The sequence below is a fragment of the Dipteris shenzhenensis genome, chromosome 14, assembly GCF_047967505.1.
Source record: "Dipteris shenzhenensis isolate YYH24624 ecotype China chromosome 14, Dip_SZ_1.0, whole genome shotgun sequence".
Taxonomy (NCBI): Eukaryota; Viridiplantae; Streptophyta; class Polypodiopsida; order Gleicheniales; family Dipteridaceae; genus Dipteris; species Dipteris shenzhenensis.
The window spans coordinates 9,244,346-9,271,145 of record NC_141609.1 but is presented as its reverse complement, the minus strand read 5'-3'; the positions used below and the strand labels follow the sequence as shown (position 1 = coordinate 9,271,145).

General features: G+C 48.0%; 1 protein-coding gene across 1 annotated transcript in view; it reads right to left on the bottom strand.

Annotated features, from left to right (window-relative positions):
- LOC147894165 (Tetratricopeptide repeat (TPR)-like superfamily protein) overlaps positions 1-26,380 on the bottom strand; it is a 128,948-nt gene extending 102,568 nt beyond the window's left edge. The window contains exons 1-9 of the mRNA XM_087384464.1: positions 26,003-26,380; positions 25,118-25,610; positions 24,717-24,996; positions 24,532-24,594; positions 24,231-24,447; positions 24,080-24,136; positions 15,052-15,261; positions 3,254-3,466; positions 2,925-3,047 (exon numbers count right to left, since the gene is read on the bottom strand). Coding sequence (XP_087240590.1) covers positions 2,925-3,047; positions 3,254-3,466; positions 15,052-15,261; positions 24,080-24,136; positions 24,231-24,447; positions 24,532-24,594; positions 24,717-24,996; positions 25,118-25,610; positions 26,003-26,239 — 1,893 coding nt within the window. The 5' untranslated portion in view covers positions 26,240-26,380. The remainder of the gene's footprint in view (positions 1-2,924; positions 3,048-3,253; positions 3,467-15,051; positions 15,262-24,079; positions 24,137-24,230; positions 24,448-24,531; positions 24,595-24,716; positions 24,997-25,117; positions 25,611-26,002) is intronic.
- Between the last annotated feature and the right edge of the window lie 420 nt (positions 26,381-26,800).

The window sequence follows — 26,800 nt, the reverse complement described above, 5'->3', positions numbered from 1 at the left end:
TGTAAGAAGTGATCTCTCTAGAAGCCCAGCTTCACTGGAAGATCACTGGGGCCCAACCAAGTCCGTAATGTGTATAGCTGTAGTAGATCCTCGCGGATAACCTCATTGACCTTGTATGATAGGAGGGGAGAGAACGGAGCATAAATGCTGTACTGGAATGGAGGTCATCTATCCATGTGGAGCCCTAGTCCTGCAAACCATCTCTCTGTGCGTGCATACCAACACCTCTGGTCCCCCCCTGCTGCATGTGCCATAGAAGAGGACAGTGCTAGCCATGGTATCCTGCTATGCCCGGATGTGTAATCCCCATACTCCCTGACTCGGTACAAATACGTAATGACCTAAAATGCAGCATCTAGCTATAATGGGGGTGACCCAAACTCCACCCGAATGATCTAGTGAGGGACGGATGGCTTATCACGGATGATCCGTGATAACATGAGAACCTGTAGCCGCTCCACCCTGGCCCACTCTGTATCCAACAAGTCTGGCCCCTAGCAAGGACTGCCATACATCCCTGCTAGGCGAACCAAGGATTCAAAAAGCAACCCTTTGGTCCGTGGATCCTGAAAGTGAGAGCGGAAGCACTGCCTCTCTAGTCTAGCCAATGAGGCATATCCTCTGCTCAGGCGTGCATGCATCGCGGGTCTCATAGTGAAGATGGGTCCGGAAAAGACGACCCCAAGATAAGTGTATGATGAAACTACCTCAACAGGGGACCCATCAAATGCAAAATGCTCATCGTGCATGACGCCTCGAGATGTATTGAAGATCATAACCTTGGTTTTACCCAAGTTGACCTAATCATGAGACTCACAAAAGGACTGTAGTGCGTCAAATAGCAGGGCAAAGAAAAAGTTGCTACTTTTCGTCCACAGAAGCAACAATAAAAGGAGAGAATCTTTAAATTTTGGAGTCTATTGTTGCTACATGCTCTTCCCTTTCGAAGACTGACGCCTGACAAAAAATTTGGATCTATCCTGAATTTAGAAGTGTCTTGGCATGCACCTCCAAGCACGTCAGCAGCAGGCTTCCCAGCATTCACATTAGGCTAAAATTGCATTCTAGGTGGCTCAGATTCAGTGCTGAAGGATGGCTAGACGCCAAAATAAGTCCTAGGAGAATGAGCCCCGACACCTTGCCTGCTAGAAATTTTGGTCAAACTCCTTGACAAAATATTTGGACAGAGCCAGTGCAGCCATCGCATGGGGTTTCAAGTTTCATGCAAGCTTTAACAGCATGGAAAAGAAGGTGGCTTGCTGGGAGCAGAGTCAGTTCGAACTACAAATCTTCACAGGACAACCTACACAGCCAACTCATCATCTTCACCAAGCCCATCAAGTCAGTCAGTCATGTTACATATGATACAGTTACCAAGGTGCTTCCTAACTTCGAAAATTGAATTGGGATTCCAGTTGAGAGAGGGGATGACCATCACAGATTCTTCCCATTTGTGTAGCATACTTGGGCTGTATTGGAGGATATTGAGTCCATGTGTGCCATCATCATGTCAATATGCCTCAAGTCTTACCATTGGACCATCTCACTCCAAGTAGTTGGACATGCATCTCCATGATCCTCTATATGCAATGGATGGTCTCGAACATCGTATTTAACTGCAGAGCTGATGCTCCAAACTCTACCTGCATCATCTGGTGGGGAATCAAGGGCTTATTTGCAAATGATGCAGGAGATCATCATGACCTGTAGTTACTCCATCTTGCCCCACTGCCCAAAAATTGCACCCCATACCAGTGACCAGTGAATCCAACAGTAGCATCTCCTCTGTAAATACAAGAAGCATGGCAGAAAGCACTCCGGCTCTCACGTCATTAGGGAAGTCTATCTTGGACCACTCTTTTCCATGGAAGTGGAAATTGGTTTGACGTCCTGCATGTGGAATTTGAAAGCAAGCTTTAGCATACTTTGTCTGATTGACTAAAACTCTGTTTCTCCTCAAGGTCAAATTCTCCTTGCTGACCTCACGACCTGCTAGCCCGCCTCCCTCCATCATCCTCCTTCCCTCACCTGTGTCTTCATCTCCCTGCTCACCCCTTGCTGCCTCTCCTCTTCCTCACGCCAGCCCATGACAGGCCTAAGCGAAGCCCGCTTTGTGCCTTCCTGCAGCCCATTCAAGGCATGCCCATTTCTTGTGCCAACTCAGGCTGCTGCTCAGCCCATTTTGTCTTGCAGAAAGGCCTAATGCTCCACGCTGTCGGGGGGGCATTCTGGCCCCTTGCGCTGGCCAAATTGTCCTCTATGAGGCTTGTTTTGGCATTATTTTAGTGGCTCCGACCACAACAGCCTCAATACTCTCTTATTATGGAGTCATGAAGTGGATGACCCATACATCATCCCCGAAGAGGTACTTCTGAAGAATTTGGATGGAGTCGTCTCCATGCAGAGGGTCAAGGTTCCAGACTTACCAGGGCAGTGCTTATGTTACAAATAGATAGGCCACCTAGTAAGGGCCTGCACACACTTTGCGACCTGCCCGTTCCTTCGTTCCCAAGTCCCACTAAATGGCCAACAAGATGGTAGGAGGGTCAAGACCCACTCTCTTCCCAGTCGGACCTCCTCGCAAGAGCAAACCCCTTGGCATTGCCCCATTAGAAAGGTTTTGGACAAGAAAGTAAGGCAAGAGAGCAGCAAAGAATCACAAAAGACAGGTCCGTCGCAAGCAACAAGGAGAATGAGGCCTTAAATAGAGACCTCTGTTATTAGAAAAGATCAATGGCACACCTATAAGCCCCCATATGGAGAGGACATCACGGTACTGAATCTGTAGGTACCGAATTTGGACAATTCAATGACATAGTAGCTAGAAGTTGAAGTTTTGAAATATGATCAGTCTGTTCCTCCTCAGAAACAATAGATGCTTGAATATTCATCCAAGAAAATGTTAGCACGGCCATATAAATTACCTGAATATACCCTAAACGACGGAAAGCCCAAAATGCACGAGGTGATCGTTGGGATGCTTCCTGACAGATAGTAATTTCCAAAAGCTCTTGTCCTCCACTATCCAACAAATCACACAATGCTTCCTGAAGCAAAAAGGAGAAGCACCAACGTGAGGACTGTGGATCATAACTTGATAGCTGAAAAAATGCCTGACAACGGAGATATCTACACATTTCATGCATCTCCCATCCCTACGGTGATAGATTTGCCAGATTTGCCAATGAAAGTACAATCATAGAGTTTAGATAGAGATAAAGAAATGGCACAGTAAATTGTAGCTGTTACTTACTCCTGCCCCCTCATCTTCACAGTTAAGTTGCACTGCCTTTTGATAACAGCGTACAGCCCTGTTTGTACCACCAGCAGGAGTCTCTCTATAATAATGGCCTAGAATGCGGAATACCTCCGGTTGATGAGGGTCTAATCTCGCAGACTCCAAAAGATGAATCAAGGACTTCTCTTTGCTCTGCAGTTCACTGCCAGATGTCCAGTACAAGAGGCCCTGCATAAAATCAGTAGTCCAAAGCATGCATCTATTTTTTAAAAATGTGAGTCAATCTTTCTCCCATAAATCATGCATTTGCCATCTACAAATCATTAATGCAGACAACAAGTTGACTGTAATTATAATGTTGAGCATTACGCAGTGCTAATTTCTATGGATTTCAAGAATTTCAATTCAGCACATGGAACACAATGAACAACTGATTGCAGGAACAAAGGTTTAAAGAAGGAATATCAGCACCAAGGCTAATCTGTAGTCACGGAAACTTTTCTTTCAACCTGCATCACACAGTGTTTATTATTATGAGTTCTGAACAATTTTCATTTAGCACATGCAACAATATGAAAGACTGCTACAGGAATGCAGGGGTAGCAGAAAAAATTTTCTGTACATGCAACAGTTTCATTTAGTACATGCAACATTATGAAAGATTGCTACAGAAACATAGGTGTAACAGAAAGACTTTTCAGCACCGAGCCCAATCTGTAGCTAATGAACAAGTCTAATTGTTCTATCAATCCAATAGCTAATATGATGGCTTTTTATGATTTCCAAATTTTTCCATTCATCCCATACAACAAAATAAGAGATTGATTACATTAACAAAGGTACCGTATGATGCTGATTTTAACGGGTTTCAAAAAATCATGGTCACCAAAGCATTGTGATTTTAGGGCTGGTCCTCACTTAACCAACTCCAAGGATCTCACCCCAAAGTTAGAGAGTGAGTCCCCGATCCACATAATCGCATATGTCTGATTCAATAAGGAAAAAAGAATCACTTTAAAAAAATACAATCACTTAAAAAAGGATATCTTTTTGATTGGGTTCATGGCAATGCGCACTTATGAATCAATTATCCTCAGCTGGAATGCTTTGCCATAAGCGGGCCCGGGAGTCCCCCTGACTCTCATCCCACTGACCCTTGAGCGTGTGAATGATCATGCTCCAGATGTCCACTAGGGTCTGGGTAGCAGAAGAAGCCTGATCTCCTAGGGTCTGCGCGAATCTGTAAGTCCAGATATGCCAGCCTACAATACTCCCAATGATCTCCCAAACTGGGTGCCGAGTCATCGCTCCTGCGTCTGTCTCTGTCAGATGCCAAGGGAAGCTTTCCATGTATGCCCAGGTGGCCTGCGTGATGAAGAAAACTGGATCCTGCCGAGAGAACTCGTAAGCCAAGTGATGTCCCACCTCGGTGCTGCACCAGCAAAAGGCTCCCCAAGTGACTGGTCCTAGCTCGGGTGCAGCCCTCGCTAAGATCCCCATGGCTCCCTTCCACACTGTCTGAGCATGCGAACAGCTCCAAAGGCAGTGCTTCAGGGATTCCTCCTCTTGAAAACACATCTGGCAATGCCCCATCTGCCTCAGCCCGCTCCCAACTGGTAGCCCCTTATGGACCACCATCCAAAGAAAGTAAGAGATCTTCCTCGGCCGCCAGCTTGCCCATAGAGTCTTCCAGAATGTATGAAGAAAGACCAGAGATATCCCTTGGGCATACCAGCTATGTGCCTGGGTGGGTAGCCTGCGCTGAAGAGCCCCAAGAGCACGCCTACCGATACGCGTGCTATATGAGAAGAAGGGGGTAGGGTTCTCTGAGGCCTTCAGTGGTGGCCAATGCCACTCCCCTGGGTCCCACTCCACCTTTGTCAAGGAGCGGCCCTCCCAAATCTAGAGTCTCCCGTCCTGGGCCTGCACAATCAGGGGGTCCATATGCCACGCTTTCCCTTGCAGCCCTATAATGCAAAGGCGCTGCCAGGGAAGCTGGGGGTCGATCACAGCCTCTCTGCTCTGGAGGCGGCTACCATCGGCGACGGAGAAGAAATGAATCGAGGAGTCCGAGAAAAGGCATGCAACCACCAAAGGAATACCGCGAGGTGTGAACTGCCCTAGCCACCTCTCATCTCCTGGGAGGAACTGTCTGGTGACCGTGGGAATCCTCCAACCTGCAGGAATGGCAGCATCAATCTCCGCTCGTCGAGCCTGGATCCCTCGTGCCGTACCTACTGCTGCTGCGCTATAGACGTCCCTCCAAACCCGGTCATACACCCATGTGAAGAAGAGAAGATAGTCTTCATACTTGTTAGCTTTCAAAGCTTGAACATACACATAGGCAACAAAACTAATAGCTCCTATCTGATCACACGTTTGACATTATGGTCTTAGAAGGCCGCCAGTTATGTCTGCCAAATATATTAGCCAACCTTAAGCGCGCAGGCCCACGCGCCCAGAGTGCCCATGGGATATGGGATCTCTCTCCAAGTTGGCGACCTATATCATCTGTCACCTGGCTGCTCCAAATCAGGGGCTGTCTGTCTATCTCCTCTCGGCAACTAGGGGGGACCTGGGAGAGGCTATGCCGCAGCTTCCTCCAGACCGAGAAGAGACTGCGGAGGAAAGGGGAGCCGGGCTGAAGTGAAAATCCACCGGATAGAAGGCTGCCAATCACCCCCTCTCTGGGGGATACACGCGCTGAGACCATGATGAAGCAAGAGCTTCCATGTCTGCCCTCATGGGATCAGACCGCGGATGACTAACTTGCCAAGTAATGCCTGACTCTGAAGTTCTAGATCTATGATGCCAAGACCGCCCTCTGTTTGGGGGAGAATGACCGTCTGCCAGGCGACCCGGGGGCTCTGGTGGTGCCGGAACCGTCCGAGCCAAACCATAAAAAGTTCTGCAACAGTCTCCTCAGCTGGGCTACGCACGATCTCGAGAAGCACCAGCAGGATGCCACATACCAAGCGGTGGCTAGGACGACCTGATTGACCATAAGGGCCCTGCCTACCAGAGATAGCCCTACCTGGAAGCTTCCGTCGTATGGAAGCTAGGACCAGTAGGAACTGCTGAGCCGGCGTGGTATCCAGGCCTACCTGGAATCCCAGGTAGTGTGTCATTTGTCCTCTAGGGATCTAGTGAAACCTTAGGAAAATACCCCACTGTGAGCTGGCTCCCGGATCCATAAGAAAACCAACTGACTTATGCCAGTTGATTTTCGCCCCAGCAGCTAGGCAGAAAACCTCTGGAGATAGTCTCACTCGCTCCAGTGACTCAATATCATCCTGCACATACAAGGCTGTGTCGTCTGCATACTCGGAGTCCAGAAGTTCTGCATCGTCCCTGATAGGGAGGCGCATCCCTCGAAGACCAGTGGTACGGGCTCGTAGGAAGTGAGCCATGGCCTCCGCAAAAAAGAGGAAGAGGTAGGGCGCAAGCGGGCAGCCCTGACGTACCGAGCGCTCGAGGGTGAATCTCTCCCCCATCCTGCCACTGATGATAACCCGACTAAAGGCCGATCTGTAGAGGCTCGCAATACCTCTAATCCACTCATCCGGGAAACCGAACCGAGAAAGTGTGCCCTCCAAGAAGGACCAGTCTACCCTGTCATACGCCTTCTCAAAGTCAAAAGAAGGAGTAGGCTAGGTGCTGGCCACTATGCTGGGCCCACTCTGTCGCCTCTAAGAACGTGAAGATGTCCCAAATGCTGCGATCCTGGACAAAACCAGTCTGGGTGTCATGGATCAAGTCATGTAGCAGGGGGCGGATGCGGCTACTGATCATCTTGGTGAGGATTTTATAGGCAGCCGGAAGGAGGGTGATAGGGCGCCATTGTCTGATCTCCTGACGGTCCCCTCCATTGGGGATGAGGCAAATCAAGCCTGTCGCAAGGCTCTCTGGCATCTGTCCGCTGGAAAAGATATGCTGGAAGGCTGCGAGCAGGGGCTGGTGGATCTGCTCCCAAAAGGTGGTGAAGAAAGCTCTAGAGAGCCCATCCTCACCTAAACATTTCTACCCATCAATATCTCTCACAGCACCCTGCATCTCTGACACGGTGAACGGGGCGAGAAGGGCCTCACTCATGCTAGGCTGCACGAGCGTCGGCGTATACCTCAACACCTCCTCCCTGCAACGGCGGGCACAAGGGTCTAGGGGCTCCTGCTAGAACAAGGATCTATAGAAATCTGTCGCCAAGTCCCTGACCTCATCTAGATCTGTCCTGACACTACCATCATGCGCCCTAAGAGAGCGGAGCTGCTCCCCTGTTGACCTCTGGCCATGAGTCCTGAAGAACTCTCTGCACATCCTATCGCCTTTCCTAGCCCAAAAGGACTTGAAAGCGTGGAACGAGAACTCTGAGCGTCTCTGGGTGATCTCCTCTAACATGGCTTGGGCTCTAAACTCCTGTCGTCTGAGCTCCTCAGAGCCTGGAGAAGACTGCTGCATCCGCTGTATCGAGGCAAGGTCTCGTCTGAGGTCCCTCTCCTTCGCCCACCACTGCTGCCTAACCAAGGTCGCCTCCTGCTGACAGATGAGACTAGACTCGGTAAGAACCTGAGCTACCTGAGCTGCCATATCCCCCATGGGGTCCCAATCCTGCTCCCACAGGTCCACTATCCTACTGCGAACCTCTGCTCTCGAGTAGATGGAGTCTGGGATCCGGCACGTGTGGGGAGGTAAGGAATGAGAGGCTGAGTCTAGGACTAGGATGATTGGGGCATGGTCAGAAAGGGTCGTCCCTGGAACCACCCCTGACTCTCCACCTCTGCCTATCACCCAATCACTGACATAGAAATGGTCCAACCGCTCCAGAAGTCTACCTCCCTCCCTCCTGTAACCCCAAGAGAAGTCTAAGCTCCCTGGCCACCTGCAAAAGGAAGGCTCTCTCCAATTGTCCCGACCTCCCACAGTGAACAAGGAGTCCCATTCCGCCTGCTCCGCCTGAGCTATACCAAGGAACTCTGGGCCCCGTCCCTGCTGATCCTCTAGAGCCTCAAGGTTATTGAAATCCCTGCCTACAATCCAAGAATCCATCTCTGGCAATAAGTCTGTCAAAAAGCTCCCAAAAGCGGCTCTCCGTCTAAGATTGGTCGGGGCATAGATATTGAAAATGCCGATGCGGGATCCCTCAATATTTAGGCCCACCTAAAGCGCTCGTCCTGGGATCAAGGTGCCAAAACCACACACATGTTGTACAATAGAAGCGTCAATGGAGGTACAGACACCTCTGCTCCTCCCCTGCTCGCCAATCGAAGGTTCCCAATAGGTGTGGGAGCGCCCTGTGAGGACCTTCCCACACTTACTGATCTGAGAAGCCGAAAGCTTGTGTTCCTGTAATAGGAGCACATCTACCCTTCCCACCAAAGCTAGCTGGAGCTCCTGTCTGAGCACCATCTTCCTGAGGCCGCGGGTTCCAGATGAGTGGAACCCGTTGACGTTCCAAGAGATAATGTGTATACTCATGAAGAGAAGAGATGGGCCACAAACAGCTGTCTGCTTGCGGTCGATGTCGAGGTGGTCGGAGGATGTCCGGTATGCAGACGTAGGCGCTTCTATGAAGGTTTCGAAGGTGAGGCCGGATCATCGGACCCATCCTCTAAAACCTTCAGCAGAGGGGAAAGGCCCTTCGTCCCACGGTGGTAAGCTCTCTCTAACCAACTCGAAGCCTCCGCCAGGGAGATACTGTAGAAGCCCGCTACCTCTGAGGTCCTCCAAGGGCGCAGCCCTTCCGCGTAGATCCACTCCAAAGGCGGTCGAATGATGACCAAAAGGCGGAACCGTTTGGCGCTGCAGTGCCATCTCAGTCGAACGTCACCCTCCTTCCACTGCTGCTGAAGAAGCTCCGTTGCTCTGCTACCAATCCAATCCTGTGCCTGCTCCTGGGACTGATCACGAATCGTCTCCTAAACATTTTCACTCGTCCATTGCTCATTCCCGTCACTAGTGATAGTGAAGGAATAGCTGGAACCATCATGGGGGGCGAGGACGGACACCTCACCCTCCGCCCCCTTTCGGAGGAAGAAGATGCTGATGTCTAAGCATGCAAGGAAGGAGCCAATACCAACACCATCCAAGTAATCCCAAGGTCCTGCTCGATAGAACTCCAAAGGTAGAGCTCTAGGAGCTGCCCTTGAGTGGGGGGACGAAGATGAGGAGTCAGAACCAGAAAGAGGGGTGCTAGCCGTCAGAAGAGCTGGAGTGGTGCTAGCCGTCTGCGGGGAAGGGCCTCTTCCCTCCACCGGGTCAAGGGGGTAGGCGCGGAGGAGGTCTGTGCTAGCTTCGGGGCCGCAGGAGGAGGAGGGGGGTCCCCGCACGATCATGCTCGAGGGAGAGGGGGGGGCTGAAACCAAAGGTGCCGAGGGGGGTCCCGGAGGGGGCGGAGGTAAGGGAACAGAGGAGGAGGGGGGGGGAGGAGGGGGGTGGGGTGAAGGATGAGGAGGAGGCTGGCTGACCTTCTCCTTCCCTTTCTCCTTCCCTTTCTCCTTCCCCTTACCAAGCTACTGCTGACTGGTGCCCTTAGGGGTCTCCTACTGGAGAGGGGGCTTTTTGGTTATTGTTTTGTTTCCTTTCCTTTTCCTTTTGACCTCAGTCCAACCTTCCCCTTCTGGAGGGGTTATCGACGCCTAACGAGGGGGATCCTGAGTTGCCTGGTTGGGGACCATCGGAGGTTCTGTCCTCATGAAGCAAGGGCAAGAGCGCGCCTGGTGCCTGAAGTCGTGGCATCTCAGACACTGATCTGGGCGACCAGTGACCATAATGTGCTGCGTCACCACACCTGCGTCCGTCTCAATCTCGAACTCCGAGGGAATACTCTGCGGATCTAGGACTGCCACTTTGACGCGTGGCACCCCTTGGGCTACCGCCGCATCAACGAAGGTGTCCTACATGAGCCAACCAAAGTCGCCCCCAAGTCCTTGATGATCGGGCGAAGCTCTGTTGCAAGGCCTGGGAAGATGAGGGTAACTGGATGGCCGGGGATGCGGAAGCAGGCATCGAAGTCCGCTACACTGAAACCCCTATACCACGGGACCATAAGGATGATCTTCCCACCCACGGAGAGAGGGGACCGTTTGACCATATCGCTCGCAGCCTACGCCGAGGAGAGCTTGAGCCAAAAGATACCACGTCCCATGAGTGCGACCTCCTCAAGGTATAGGGTGGACTGCAGCTAGTCCCTGATGTCTGCTCCTGAAGGGGCGTAGCCAATGACTCTTCCATATACGGAAGTCTGGGAAAAGTCATTGGCAGCCTGCTTCACCAAGGAGACCTGATGCTCTGTCAATGTTACGCGGTAGGCCGAAGGAGGGGGGGGTCCGTCTGGGCCACCGGTTTCGGGCTTAAGGCCGCCATATCGCACCGACAAACTGCGAAAGCTCCAAGCAAGGGGGAAGCGGAGAAAGGAAAAGGGGCGAGGTGAAGAAAAGGTCAAAAGGAGGGGAAAGGGGGGGGGCGCGCAGAAAAAAGGCGGGGGAAAAGAAACGGCAAAGGGGAGGGAGGGAGGAACGGAGGCAGAGGAGGGGGAAGGAAAGGAGGGAGGGAGGCGCAGGAGGAAGCGGAGGGAGGAGAGACGGCAGCGGGGAGAGAAAAAAGGCAAAGGAGGGGAAGGAAGGGAGGAGGGAGGGAAGGGAGGGGGTGGCAGCGCGGCGCGAAGGCGGGGAAGGGGAAGGAAGGGAGGCGGGGGTGTGGCAGTGTGCGCGAGGCAGAGGTGGAGAAGGAAGGAGGGGAGGAGGGAGGGGGGGCGGGGGGGGGGGGTGGCAGCGCAGCACAAAGGCAGGGAAGGGGGAGGAAGGGAGGCGGGGGTGTGGCAGCACGGCGCGAGGCAGAGGCGGAGAAGGAAGGAGGGGAGGAGGGAGGGTGGCGGCAGCACGGCGCGAGGCGGAGGAGGGGAAGAAAGGGACGGGGGGGGCCGCGCAGCGCGAGGGAGGTAGACGGGAGGGGGGGCGGCTGGGAGCATTCGCAGGAGCAATCTGCCTGTATCTACTCAACCACGACAAGTCTCTTGACCTCGGTGCATCATGATCTGTTCAGGACCCAGGTTCCAACACTTCGTCTATGCCCTCAATTTCTAGAGAGTCTTCATGAACAAGCTTGGGCAGTACTTGACCCTTGAATTTCTTTAATAAGCTAACATAAAATGCATTGTGCATCAATGGTGATGAAGACCAAGCTGAACTATTAGTTCATTTGATCTTCTTGATTACCTGGAAAGGCTTGTAGTACCGAAGCATAAGCTTCAAGTATGACGTTTTTCGTTCCTTGCATCTCAGTCATGCTTCGTGAAAACCAAGCAGGACAGAAAGACTCAAAAGCTAGCACTGCCTACCCTTTGGAAACAGGGTTGACTTTCAACAACACCCTTAACAAAAATCAAACAAGCATGGATACTTTTGGGGAGAATTTTATTTATTTGAGCATAGCTACCATAGGGATAGTTTCCTCACTTACTCCGGCCTAGACCTCCACCGCATGCCACCGGATGATGATCCTTTTGCTGCGTGAGTAAACGGCTTCTTTGTGAGGATGCCAAGGCATGTCAAGGATCACATCTAACCCCTCAAGATCTGCAATCAAAAAACTCACTTGCTTTATATAGTAGGGGAGGTGAAGGGCTTTCACAAAGGATGTCTAGGTTCAAGGTGCTCTCCTTGCATTTCAAGGGTCGTCCACCATGTACTGGCAACCCCCTCAAGGTGTAAGATGGCAAATTTTCTTATTGCACTGTCTCCGTATCTCTCTCTATCAAAAGATAGCAAATTTTCTTATTGCACTGTCTCCATATCTCTCTCTGTAAGGGGAGGTGAAGGGCTTTCACAAAAGATGTCTAGGTTCAAGGGTGCTCTCCTTGCGTTTCAAGGGTTGTCCACCATGTACTGGCAACCCCCTCAAGGTGTAAGATGGCAAATTTTCTTATTGCACTGTCCACCATGTACTGGCAACCCCCTGAAGGTGTAAGATGGCAAATTTTCTTATTGCACTGTCTCCGTATCTCTCTCTATAAAAAAGAATCTCAAATTGTTGAACCCTTTGTTCTATGATGGGACACATCTGATGAGGAATGAGAACTGTAAAAATGGCAATGTCTTTTCCTCTGCTACCACACAGTATGGAAAGGGGATGTGCCAAATTAGAATGTTGAAACCTACTTAGGATTCAAGTTGCCTTGATGCTAGAATTTGGATCAGCCGCGTCCTTTCAAGCTCCCATATCCTTGGAATCTTTTGAGTTTCATTCCATTCTCGAAGCTGGTCATTCTGGATCTGTAACTGTACAGAGCTCTTCGGAACACTTTGATGATGCTGCTGCATTGGTTAGAGGAGGAGATGCTGGTAGGGACCCAATGATGTAGACTACACAGGACTTAGAGTGAATGATGCTTGGAAGGAACTGACTACAAATCGTAGGGGACAACCCAAGTGATAAGACATGAACCCACTAATAGGATTATTTTAGACTAATGTAGACTAGTATGCACTGATGGAATCGTTCTTTAACAGAAACCTATCATAGAGATAAAGCGACGGCCATTGTGAAACCATAACTTTTCCTTAAGCAAGTAGAGACAAAGGTAAGTCAATGCAAGACGAAATCAACCGGGCTCCAAAGCACCAATAAGTGACCTAGTTGACATAAGGACATTATGACAACAATGTAGTTATCAATCCTATACCTCCATTAGACTATATCAGCTACAAAGTCCACAGTACCAATCTCTCCATATTACAGAGCTGGGACACTGACTAAGAGATACTTAGCAATCATAAACCCAAAGTTTTGGGAGTGGTTCTTGCAGTAAGCATATATCTGAGTTGGCAGCAAAAGGCAAGGAGTTTCCTTGGTTATTCAAATATTTGAGCCAAACTTGGCTACTCACTGCCTACAACCAGCAAGGTAAGAAATTTTCCCTTGGCTCTGATACCAGGACCCAGGTGAGATAGGCTAGTGATGTAGAAAGAAAGAAAAAAAAAAAGTTTATTAAAGTCTTCGGAAGACCGATGGGTCTATGAGACTGTGAAAAACCTGATACAATGAGCTGTGGTAGTGGAGCTACTAAACGAGCATCCACACCAATGCAGAATGCAAAAAATGCAACATGGCAGTACTAAGTCCTAAGTACAACATAGTCATGTCGATAGTCGACTATATATCAATCTTAGCATCATCGTCATCATCAGAGGTCAACAATAGAGCATTGTCGGCCCCTCAAGGGTGCAGTCCTGGTACGTCTCCTAGTCGTAGCTCTGTGTCTAACCAGGGCCACTGTGACCCCCGTCGATCGGGCTCCGACCCTAAACAAGAAGGGGACGTCCCCACGTATGATCTGTGTGTCAACCCTCTGTCTGAGCTGTTGGGTCATAGGCTCCAGGTCACAGTCATGTCGAGGTCTCGTCTCGTGGGGGTCTATGTGATCTGGCTGAAAGAACTCCGTGATAGAGCTCTGAGAGGTATCAGTCAAGGAAGAAATCTGCTCCTGTCTCTGTGCTCGGAGTATCCTCTCGCGGTGTCTAAGCACCTCATGAATGAAACCAGCCAAACACTGCCTCTCTAGTCTAGCCAATGAAGCATATCCTCTCCTCAGATGTGCATGCATCGCGGGTCTCATAGTGAAGATGGGTCCGGAAAAGACGACCCCAAGATAAGTGTATGATGAAACTATCTCAACAGGGGGGGGACCCATCAAATGCGAACTGCTCCTGGCGCATGACGGTTTGAGACGTATTGAAGATCATAACCTTGGTTTCACCCAAGTTGACCTTAGAGTGGATGTCAATTTATATTTAATCTTCACAGTGGTTGTTTCAAAAAAATCCACACAGAGAAACTCAGAAAAGGAGACTGGTTAAGGAGCCAAGTGGGGACCCCCTACCTTTAATCCAACACAATCCACCTTCAGGGTTAACTTGAACAAAGCCCAAGAACCAAGGCAACCAAACATACTGACCAAGTGCATGTGCAAGATTCATATTTGGGCTCAACATGGGAGAGCCATGTCTGTTATTTCACTGGATGGGACAACCAAAAGCCCTCATCCCTGCACTTGTGCACATCAAATTCAGAGTTAGGCGTGGAATCAAGCCTGCGCTAACCAACATAGACCACCAAGAAGGTAACAGATAACGAAGGTCCTGTCCTGCTGCTCATACTCCAGCACCATTTTGTTTGCATGCAATACTCTTTGCACTATTGTACTTTTCAACAAATTTGAGTGTGTCAACAAGGACCTGGGAAAAACAACAGAATACCCTTACCCAACTAGGGCCTAGGGGAACTAGCAGTTCATCTAGTCCGGAAGGTATCTTGTTTACTGTAACTGGCTGCAGTCCTGACGCAATGCGCAACCAGCAGGTCAGAGCAGTTGTTCACATAAGCGCTTCTGTAGACATGAGAGCAGCAGACCATATTGAATGGCAGTCAACAATATAACGGGCATTTTTAGGCAGAAGAAGAGAAATCTGCCGGAGAAGTTTTCCCACGGGCTGAGTTTGCAGTAAGGGCTGGAATGCACGTGCAAAGGTCTATTAAGTAGCTTCATGTGTGAAAGAGTAACCATCTACTTTTTAAAATTCAGTATGAAGATGAATAGCATTTTACTTCCCTTGCACTCCTTAATCTGAAGAGCATTAGTTTTGCAAAGCTTTGGTTATGCAAAGCCATTTAGCAGCTAGTTGTACCTTATTAATACAGATTTAGCACATTTAAAACAATTTACTTTCATCAATCTAAACTTTGGCATGCCAACACTCATATGTCCTTCGAAAGACTGCATATCCAATCTTACAAATTGACTAGCACGTGAGAGTACGTACCAATCGGTAACGGTAGCTTGCATTTTCTGGTCTAAGAGCTACTGCCCGTTCCAATAATTTCTCTGCCTGGAAAAAATCTTTGTTCTGGAATACCAGCCAGCCTTGTTCAGCTAAGGCCCACGAATTGTCTGCATCAATATTGAGCAAAGAAGAAAGAGATGCTGAAGCATCCTGCACACGTCCTTCAGCAAGAAAGACCTGAACTTGCCCCTGGAAATAACATGGTTAACCAATTGGAATGTTTGAGCAGCACACAAAGTCATATGAACAACCAAATGTACACATTTAATTGTATAACCCTTAAATTTAAAATCAAACACCCACATAAAAATACAATCATTTCCAACTAGTTTTCAAGAACTAGATTAAAACAAAAATACATCCAGTCTAACAACATTGAGAATCTCTCAAGAATGACATGATAAAGAAAGAAGGAAGAGAGAGAGAGAAAGAAAGAAAGAAAGAAAGCTTATTAAAGTCTTCGGAAGACCGATGGGTCTATGAGACTGTGAGAATCCTGATACAAATAACTGTGAGGGTGGAGCTACTAAACGAGCATCCACACCAATGCAGAATGCAAAAAGCTAGTGCTAAGTACTACATAGTCATGTCAAAGTGATTGACTACACATCAGTATTATCATCATCATCATCACCATCATCATCATCATGTCATCCAAGTGGATGAGACAGCTGAAGCATGAAGTCGGCGATAGAGTGATGTCGGCTGCTTGCAGGCATGGTCATGTGTCATCTCATGGTCATAGCTCTGCGCCTGACAAGGGCTACAATGACCCCTGTCGGTTCAGCCCCGACTCTGAACAGAGAGGGATATCCCCAAGTGTAAGCTGTGTGTCAACCCTCTGTTTGAGCTGTCGTATTGCTGGCTCTAGATCCCGATCATGTCGGGGCCTCATAGTATGGGGGTCCACATGCTCTAGCTAGAAGAACTCTGTGATCGAGCTCTGAGAAGGGTCTACCAAGGAAGAATCTACTCCTGTCTCCGTGATCGAAGTAGATGCTCGCAGTGCCTGATTGCCTCAAAATGAAAGCCGCCAAGCATCTCTGGTCTGGATAGGAGAGAAATCGGGACAACGCCCCAGAACTGTCACTGAAGAGGCAGTAGAAGCATCCTTGCATCTCATAGTAAACTAGGCACCTGAAAATAAAATGCTCCTCCAACTCAACCTCCTGTATGTCACATAATGTGCATATGCACCTCTCCCAAGGTAGACCCTCTACCCTGCCACTCTAATTGCACAATCTATGTGAAGAGACCCGAAACTGCCCAATAGAGATCCTCAGTGAGTGGGGTAAGTGGATCTGCGTACATCCTGGTGGGTCGATAAAACCCTCTTCTGTGCTATGTAAGCAATGATCCCTGTAGAAGCTGAGCTCACTCGGTCCCAACCAGGTCCGGAATGTGTGTAGCTGTAAAAGATCCTCGCAGATGACCTAGTTGACCTCGTGTGACAAGAGAGGAGAGAACAGCACGTCAATGCTATACTGGAAGGGAGGGAGTCTATCCATGTGGAGCCCCAGTCACTCAAACCATCTCTCTGTGCATGCATACCAGCATCTCTGGTCACTTGTTGTTGATAGTGCCACGGAAGAGGACAATGCTAGCAATGGTGATTTATTGCGCCAAGAAGTGCAATCCCCATACCCCCCTGACCCAGTATAGATAGGTTTTTGATATACTGCATCTAGCTCTAGCGGGGATGACCCAAACTCAGCCTAAATCTAGTGAGGGACAGACGGCTTATTGCGGATCATCCACGATAGCGTAGCCATCCACATGAGCCCAGACTATATCTGACAGATCCAACCTCCAACAAGGCTGCCATACATCCCCGTTGGACGGACCAAGGAATCAAACAGCAATCCCTTGGTCCGCGGATCCTGAAAGATTAAGCAGAAGCACTGCCTCTCTAATATGTCCAATGAAGCGTATCCCCTGCTCAGGCAGGCTTGCATCGTGGGTCTCACAGTGAAGATAGGTCCAGAGAAGATAACCCCAAGGTATGTATATGATGAAACAATCTCAACAAGCGACCCGTCAAACGTGAACTGCTCCCAGTGCATAACGGCTCGAGATGTATTGAAGATCATGACCTTGGTTTTACCAAGGTTGACCTTCAAATCATGGGACTCACAAAAGGACTGTAGCGCATCAAGGTGTCTCTGGAGGTCCTCTGTTGATGAGAACAAAAGTGCCAACTCATCTGCATATAGCAATATCCCGATTAGCGTGCCAGCTAGAGAGCATTCATCTCCCCCCAGTGTCTACATAAATGTCTCAAGCTCATCAATGTAGAGGCCAAACAAGGTGGGTGATAAAGGACACCCTTGTTTGACACCAATAGTGCTCATGATCTCATCTGTCCACCCCAACCCTCTACCCGGACTCTACCTGAGACTCTCTTGTAAAGAGCCATGATGTCCCAACTGATCTCCTAGTCATACCCCAAATCCTGTAGGCGGAAGATGAGGCGGGCTCTCGGAACCATATCAAAGGCTTTGCGGAAATCCACAATAATATTCCCTCTGTTTTCGTGCCCTCGTCTCCTTAACCTAAGTGTGAGAATGTGATCCATGGTCCCATGATCGCGTCAAAATCTAGCCTATCCGGCTGCTCTAAGTCCCCGGCACTCTACGAATCGACTGACCTTAGAATCAAGCAATGATGCATAAATCTTGGACATGACATGTCTGATCATAATGGTCTTGTGGTTCTCCGGCTCATGGGATCCCCTGAAAAGCAAGGAAGCCGGTAATTCACTGTACTCCTTCCCCCTCCATGTGGGAAACAAGTAAACCCTCCGGATAACAACTATCTATGGAGACTGTTATAGATAATCAAATCGTGCACTGCTCCCATCTCTAGTCAGTGTCATCCATAAACTATCACATGTGCATCATCTTTTGAATGCCTTACTATCCCAAGCTCTATAGGGTCCATCTCTCATACTCTGAGGGGGTCCAATCTGAAATGAAGTAGGCCCACCAGTCTGTCCCCTATAACTGCATCGAAGTCACCTTGTCTCATATGGTCTGTGATATCATCATACATTGTCTCATATGGGCTATGACCCTCTGTGGTGACCTCATGCACATAAGATGATGTATTTGCGGGAAAGTAGCACACAACAATTAAGATCAGCCGTGCACCAATTGGCTGAATTCGTATCCACATGTGCCATGCATGCCATAGTTACCACGGAACGGCGTTCCGTCTTCCTCGAACATGAGAATGCCGTTCCCAGGTGGAGCGCCTACCAGGAACGCCAGGGCATGCCCGGGAACGTTCCCAGTTTTGGGAACGCCAAGGAAAGTGGCCGGAACGGCTGGAATGGCTAGGGTTTGGGGTTGCGAAGGGAATGTCTTTAGCTGCCAACAAGGGGTTTTCCCACACTCCCTCCCACTCCCTTCTACTTCCTCTCCTTCCACTCAGCCCCCTCCCCTCCCACTCCCTTCTCCCTCTCCTTCCACTCCTTCCATTCAGCCCCCTCTCCTTCCACTCCCTTCTACTCCCTTGAACCTTCTCCACTCAGCCCCCTCCCCTTCTACTCCCTTCTCCACCCCCTTCCACTCAGTCTCAGCCCCCTATCCTTCCACTCAGCCCCCTCTCCTTCTACTCCCTTCTCCACTCAGCCCCCTCTCCTTCCACTCAGCCTCCTCTCCTTCTACTCCCTTCTCCACTCAGTCCCCTCTCCTTCCACTCAGCCTCCTCTCCTACTCCCTTCTCCACCCCCTTCCACTCAGCCACTCCCCCCCCTCTCCTTCCACTGAGCCTGAGGATGAGCACGAGGATGATGACCCCCCAGGTCCAGGATGATGATGAGGCTCAGCAGGATGAGGGAGAGTCCTCTGTTCCTATAGACCATTAGGCGGCAAGCCTGACTCTCTATTTTCCTATATACCATGTACTTGACTCAAGAGTCTCGAGTCCTTTTTTGTATTTACTATTTGGTATTGAGGCCTTATGTTCAGGCTTGAGGCATGGCCTCCTTTTCTTGTATTTTGCATATTATATGCTCGAGCTTCTATGATCTGCAATTCTATGACTTAAAGCTTTAAACTTTAAAGTTTATGCACATTCCAGAAAATTACTTCATTAAGTATGAAAACCGCGAGAGCAAGCTCAAATGCAGGAGTACATCATGCAATGCATGAGGAAAAAACAGCTCAAAGTGAGCTAATAAAGAAACAAGGCGGAGGCTGAAAATGCCATCTCAACCCTGAAGGAAACTCAGAGAAGAAAGGAGATCCCCTCCAAACTCTGAAAAAAGTAACTCTCCTGGCAGTGGCTACTCTGGAAGATCCCTGCATGCTCGCCCAAATGGCCATCAGAGTGTGTACTATGTCAGTCCAAATACTGGCCATAGTCTAGGAAGGGATAACCTCGATACCCTCCATCGCCTGTGTACACCTAGCTCTCCAAATATGCCAAGCTGCAATGCTAGCCAAAATCTCCCAAGACGTTCTACTAAGGCATGAGCAGCTTGAGGGGAACATCCTGGAGGAAACAAGACTCCACTGAGTGTCGCCGTACAATGAAAGTTGGATCTGGATCATGTCCCTTGAAAAACCCCTGTGGGCCACTAAGAGATAACCAAGCCACTGAACCCCAGGTCATATAGAAAGGTGATGTACGAAAGATGCTGAAAATCCTAGCAACACCTTTCCAAATCGTCCTCGCCTGTCTGCACTCCCAAAGGCAATGCTGTAATGACTCAACTGCCATGTGACAACGAGGACAAGCAGGGTCAGCCCCGAACCTGGATCTCCACAGGTTCACTGCAATCCCTCCATGAATAGAAAGCCAAAAGAAAAGAGTGATCTTTCTATTCCTGAGGGATTTCTAGAGCCTGCACCAAAAGTTCTTCCGCACGGCTGCAAAAATCTGAAAACTATCCCAATGTGGCGCTCTGGAGGGCGCTCTGGAGGGCCTCCAACCTCTACTGCTGAGCTGAAACCTCCTGGCATTTCTAACTGTGTAGCGAAAGAAGGAAAAGCTCTTCTCTCGATGCCCCTCATCAATCCATTCCCGCTCCCCAAGGTCCCACTGCAAGAACCTAATAGGGGAGCCACCATACAGCCAGAGTCTCCAAGACCCCAACGCAAGGAGAATAGGAACAGGGTCAAGATACCACTGTGAATCCCTACCCCACTCCATGAATCCTGCAATCCTGACAGGCTGAAATGCAACCTCCAAAAGAATATCATCAGAAGATCTGATAAGTCTGCCTCCCGACTGAACACATCAAAGCAAGGGTATCCTCATGTGCATCCTGCAATGCAATGATCTGCAACGAAATGCCCGTTCCTGAGATTTTGCGTCTTTAAAAGTCCAAAGATCAAATGGAAAGCTTAAAGCTGCTACATCTGGTTATTCTTAGCATATTTTGGTATCTTTCCATGTGATTTGATGACGTGGCGTTCCCATTACCCTGTTACCCCTTCCCAAAATGTTCGCGTTCCCTGGTAACTATAATGCATGCTCCTCCTTCTACATCACAGATATGAGTGGTCTCAAGTGTGATCTGAAAAGGACACCTATATCCTGTGACCTGTGGTGCATCCTCTGAGTGCCTTACTATCTCTAGTACTCTGAGGGGGGTCAAACCCAAAGTCAAGCAAACCCACCTGCCTGCTCTCCGTACACGCATTAAAGTCACCTAGAAAGAGAGTCTCCCCCTGCCTAAAGACCTCCATGATATCACCATATATCGTCTCGTACAGGCTGTGACCCCTTGTGGTGACCTCATGTCAGAATTACCCACTCTCCCAGCTGCCTCAAAAGGTCAGATTGAGCCCCATCTTAGTAATCAATGTTTTGGCATCTGCCATCGCAATTTTTCCCACCGTGCTAAGCCTCTAACGAGAATATTTAAAGCTTTATTGTTTCTTCTCTTCTCCTCCTCTAGGGCATCGGAAATAAACTCCTTTTTTGAGGCTGATGTGCCCTTGCTGACTACCTCTTTCCATTCCTTCATTTCTGCCTTCCCTGTGTTTATTTGTTGAGAGAAATTCATTGTGTTTTCCTTGAATCATGACCTGTAGGACAGCAATCTCTTTCTTGAGTTTCTCATTCTCTGTTTTGAGAGAGTTCAGCACCTCATTAAAGGGTGGCTGATTCTCTCCTTCTTCAAGTTGAGGGCGAGTCTCAGCATTTCATTTGCTTCTTTGATCGGCAACTTGAGTTTCCAACTTTATCAGTGGCACGTGATGGCTGGTCTTGGCATCCACCATTTGGGTCACAGCAGCAGCAGGGTGGCTTCATTGCAGCCCCCTTCTCCATCAGTGTTCGCAGTCTTCTACATGAGGGATCAGTTTCCTCCATGCAGTATTTTTCCCTTCTTTACTACAGTTCTATTCAGCCCCTTGGGCAGACATAAGTAAATATTTATTCCCCTCTTCGGATGACCCTAATTCCCCCCTCAGTCCTTGCATTCACCTCACCGCTTTCAATTGTGTTTATGAGTGCATCTTCTCTCAGTTTCTCTTTATTCCAGTAGGCAGTTAGTAGGAGAAAAAATGAGTTAGACCACATGGGGGGGGGGGGGGGCGCTAGGGGTGTCTAGGACACCCCTGAAGACCTAAATTGACGTTGAATACAGAAATGCAATTTGAAAGATTGTGAGAGGCTGTTGAAGGGGATCCTATCATGAATCAGCCATGAGTGATTTGGGCTTTATGGAGGCCAGACTAGGGTCCCAATAAGAGTCTTGTGTCTACCACTATTATCATCTCCTTTACTCAATAGGACAAACTCACGCACATAGTGAGGTTTCGCGAATCGGGTGGGAGCTCACATGTCATGAGTCATGAGTCCAACCTCATCTCCAAAGAAAAACACATCCACGGCAGTCACACATTCCTTCCTTTGGTCTTTCGAAGCCTTAGATTAACTCTTCCTTTCTTTGTCTTTCTTTCAAAAACGTTGATAAACTTTCAAAGACTTCCTTCATTCGGTCTTTCGAAGACTCTAATAACCTCCTTCCTTCCTTCCTTCCTTCCTTCCTTCCTTTCTGTCTTTCTTGTCTCCACCCCATGCATATCACATAGAGTGCATAGTCGTATGGCATCAATCAAATGCTTGAGCTGGCCCATGCTCTATACTCGATATGAGAAATGGATCGATAGGTACTCTAGTTTCTGAATGAAGACATCCTCAATAGAGGGAAGGGCATGCTCTTCGTAGCATGCGACTTAGGTGGCATGAGGCTATGAAACGGAGACCCATGTTGCTTAATGTACACCTACCATAGATCATCTCTGATGACACAATGAATCTCTTGCTAGAAGACTGGTATGGGAAGAGATTGTCAATAGAAATGCCACAAGAGTGAAACCATCTAGTGGCCCCCGGTTACCAACAATTATCATCCCTACATGGATGATGAGAGAGCCCTCCTTGGTAACGTCTGCCTACCCCAATCAGTCTTGCCATATCGATACACATCCTAGACTGGATGGGCACCGAATAGATTGCTTGCTTTACTTTTGTTTTTTCCTGCTTCTCTCAAAAGGGATTTATTCATAAAACGCAAAGAAGCAATTTGCCAATGGCTAACCATTCAATAGAGAGCCACATGACAACACCAAAACACAACTTTTAAAAGTGACAAAATCTAAAGTTCCTTATACAATTGCAATATCCAATTGTACCAACACACTGTGCTTTTGGCATTTCCACTACCGTCATAGTATTATTTAGATGCTAAATTTAATTTTTGCACATGTATTATCATGCATGAGTGGGGTCTCCTTGTTTCCAGACTCTACACAACGATAATCACCATTTTTGGATTGGAAGCGTATTGTATGTAGCAGATCCCTCGCCGAGTGATTAGAGCTGTGTAAAGGCTCGGAAGACATGCAAGACTAGGGGTATACACAAATCCAAACACGAATCACCGTTCACCAACAAATGCTTTCATCCAACATGCATTTTAGAAGGCAAGGCCTATTAATAAGGCCTTATCTCTAAGGCCTAAGACCATCTAGTTATCTTGGTACAATTAGTACAGGCTTACTTTGCTTACCAAGAACTCTATGCCCATTGCACTCTAGCCACTTAATTTTAAGCACCGGAGTACAAGGTAGGTAGGTAAAGTTGGGTTTAGTTCACAATTTGTAACTCTTTAAGCACCGGAGTACAAGGTAGGTAGGTAAAGTTGGGTTTAGTTCACAATTTGTAACTCTAGTATGGCTGCCTCCCTACTCAATAAAATATGATTATTCCATTTTAATTAGTGTGAGGGGATTTTAAGGAGGAGAAGGGGGGGGGGCAGGGGTTTTGAAAAAGAGGGGAGGAGAAAGTTGGGAAATGGGAAATTTTAAAATAAAAAGGAAACGGTGGGGGGTGCGTGCAGCAGCCGGGTGGTGGGGAGGAGCACGTTGGGAAATTACTTTTTGCAGACCCTCTGTTTTTATTTAATATTGGCTAACCATGGCATGTATCTTCTGCATTCCATTCCTGCACCTTCTAACCTACCCGCATCTGTCTCGGCACAACGCCTTTCTCCAATTTGGACACCCTACAACTGGCTCTACTTCCTCTGGTTTGGAATGCCGATCTTCACCTCAAATTGCACATGCTGACTGGAATTGCAATTTGCATTGCAGGCCCTCCTCACCCCTTCTAGAACTAATTGGTCTCCTGCAACCCCATTAGGCACCCACCCTTGCTGAAATCACACTATTTCTGGCCAACAATTATGGTTATCTAAACCAATGCCTCATCATGCATATTCTGAACTAAATGGATGGCATACGCAATGAAGTGGCCAGCTCAAAAAGTCACATACTTCCTGAAAAACGTTATTCTCTGTAGTGTGTTTTAAATGCCTGAACCAGAGTATATTCTCCTAAAGGGTTTCCTACACCTTTTCCACTGAGGGTTGATGCTCGGCTCGGTGCACTTCAAGCTTCTTTCATTATTATGAGTACACACTACAGCAATTAAATCAAAACAGACTTGCATCAGCAGCCAAGCTGGTACAGCAGTCCTACGTATTTACCTTTACAGCTGATGTCAATAGCTTACTAGCCTCCAAACTCTGTAACCCTTCTGCAACCTGCACATTTACGTTACAGGGATCAGTATCACAGCCTTTTGTAAGCCATAAACCTTGTTTCGGAAAATGGATGACCATCAGGTACATCCGGCACCTTTATTATATGTTGAAAGATCTCGGAAGCTTCACTGTAAGCCCCCAACTTGAGAAGTGAACTTCCCAAAATCAATCGGAGATGAAGTTCAACAAACTGCAAACTCAGCCCATAAAGAGTTCGGAATCTGGCAATGACTTGAAGACCTCTCCTTACACACTCAGCAGCACTTGAATACGCTCCTTCAGCTGCCCTTACTTCTGCCAAAACCTGCCACCTGCATGTGTAGTTGCACGGGCAATGTTTCAGACATATCTTGTCAGAATGCACTACAAGGTCTCGACAAATAAGGGAAGCATACCCAGTTATGCTATTCTCATTCAGTCGTAGGGCATATTCGCAGCAAGACCTCTTATGCCCTAAGCTGCCACAAGATAGATTCAGCAATCTCAACCTCATGAACTCTTCCGTGAAAGATCTTGGAAATTTGTGGATTTAAATCTCTCACAAAGAAAGAGGAACCCTCCTTACATAAAGCCAGCTTACTTTTGGAAGCAATTCAAGGATTGATGCATGGCAAAAGCAAGATCTGCAATTATGAGGCCCTGATCAGGGTAAGTGTGTGCAAGTCTCTTGCCAAGAATTGCAATTCTATTGACTCGGCCTTCAGCAAGCTGTTGCATTCCTATCTCATGGAAGAGGTCATCCGCATTATCTTCTTCGCAAATTGAAAGAAGTACTGATATGGCAACAGCTGACACATGCCGAGACAGTACAGATAGACATAGTTGCAAAACTCGCAAGCGTGGCTGTCTCCGTTCTTGTCCTGCACTAATCAAGCACCTCACACATGAACTCCCAATATATTCAAATAAAATGCCACCATTGTTTGTTAACACATATATTACAAAATAAACTCTCTACAGAAGGTCAAACGTATACAAAACCTGTGCTTGAAAAACTTGCACGCATTCGACAAATCAGCACTTGCAAGAGCAAGGTTTCGTACTTCTCAGCTTCAGGCAGCTGTTCCAGAATGGAACAGAGCATTTCCTCCATTTTTAGACTCTTATTGCTGCCTGCCCAGCTGTTCTCTGCAATTAGCCTGGCTGAAGCAGAATCAAGTTTCTTATCTTGTGAAAGGTACCTGCTGCAATCCTCCTGTATTTGGGTCTCCATGAGGCCAGCATTGGCATCTATAATTCCACAGAGCGCTTCCAAACGCAGAGCTTCTGGAACGGATGGAATTCTTAGAAGAGACTGCCAGACTTCGTGGGCCTTAAAATGATCTGGAATGGTTGCATATGCAGCTGCCAATCTTCGTGTATACTCAGCTAAATGTGCCATATCGCCTGCACTCTTGCATATTGAAATAACGGCTTCACAAGCTTCCATGATTTTCTCAACGTTTCCAGCTGCTTCGTGTACTTCTGCAAGACCCTGAAATGAAAAAGCAATAGACGACCTCCTTTTTTTAATACAATTACTCTTGCTGAAATAATAAAAATGCACTTTTTTCTAAACAGAGCACAGAACCATCTATTAATCGTGGAAAACACACAATCAAAAGAGCCGTCTGTGACGTGGCCAGCTGTCCTGCTGCCTGCCTCACAGCTTCCCAGCTCACTGCCTAGGGTACCCTGATGAAATTGCATTTATTTTTTACTGAATCTACATGGCAACTTTTTCTTTCTTTCTCAAAGAAGTTCCATTGCACCTTTGACTATCTGGGAGTAAGAATTAGACCCTAAACGACCTGATCACTACAGAATTCCAACCGGAGACTTTGAGATCTGCACACACGATGAATACACAAGATAAAATGTACGTACCTGCCAAGCTCTGAGACCAGTGGCATTGATCTCCACAGCACGCCTATAAGACATATCAGCCTGATCATACTGTTTACTTGAAAAGAGAGCCTTTCCTAGCACCACAAAAGCGTCGTAATTCTGGCGGTCCTGCTTAAGTGTCTGCTTGCAACAACGGATAGCCTCTGCGGGGTTGCCTTGGGCCAAAGCATCCACGGCAGCTCTGAGCAAGGAGCTCTTCTTGGGAGCTTCTGCCATGGCAGTGTAGCCTAAACAGCTCAGAGCACCTTCAACAGATCACAGCATACAACGCTTTTAGTACTTATGAGTCAATTGAAAGACGCTTGCATTACTGCAGGTTGGCTATGTCATATATGTCATGACATGAAGGTTCCAATGTCTTTCTTTTTGGCCTGCCATAGGTAGGCCTAAGTTGAGGCAGGACTTTTTGAAGAAGCGAAATTCACTAATTTTTAAAATATTTCTTTCTTTTTTGTGATTTGTTGAGGCTCCTTTGTCTTCCCCCTTTCTCTCTTGTTTTTTGGTCCCCCTTTTTCTTGGCCACTTAATTTCTATTTCTTGTTCTCTTCACGGCAGGCCACCTTGAACGTGGTTCAACTTGTTATTATAAAAATGTATAGGGCCTATTCCCATTACCAATTAGGAGCACGAGCACTCGTTAAGGCTCTTAAGGGAGTGTCCACATTAGCGTGCATTCCCATTAGCATTTTTTGAATGTAGTTAAGTTAAATCTCCTAACTGCCTATTAAAAATGTTTGTAAATTTAACCCCTTCAAAATAGGTACTTTAAGGACTTTT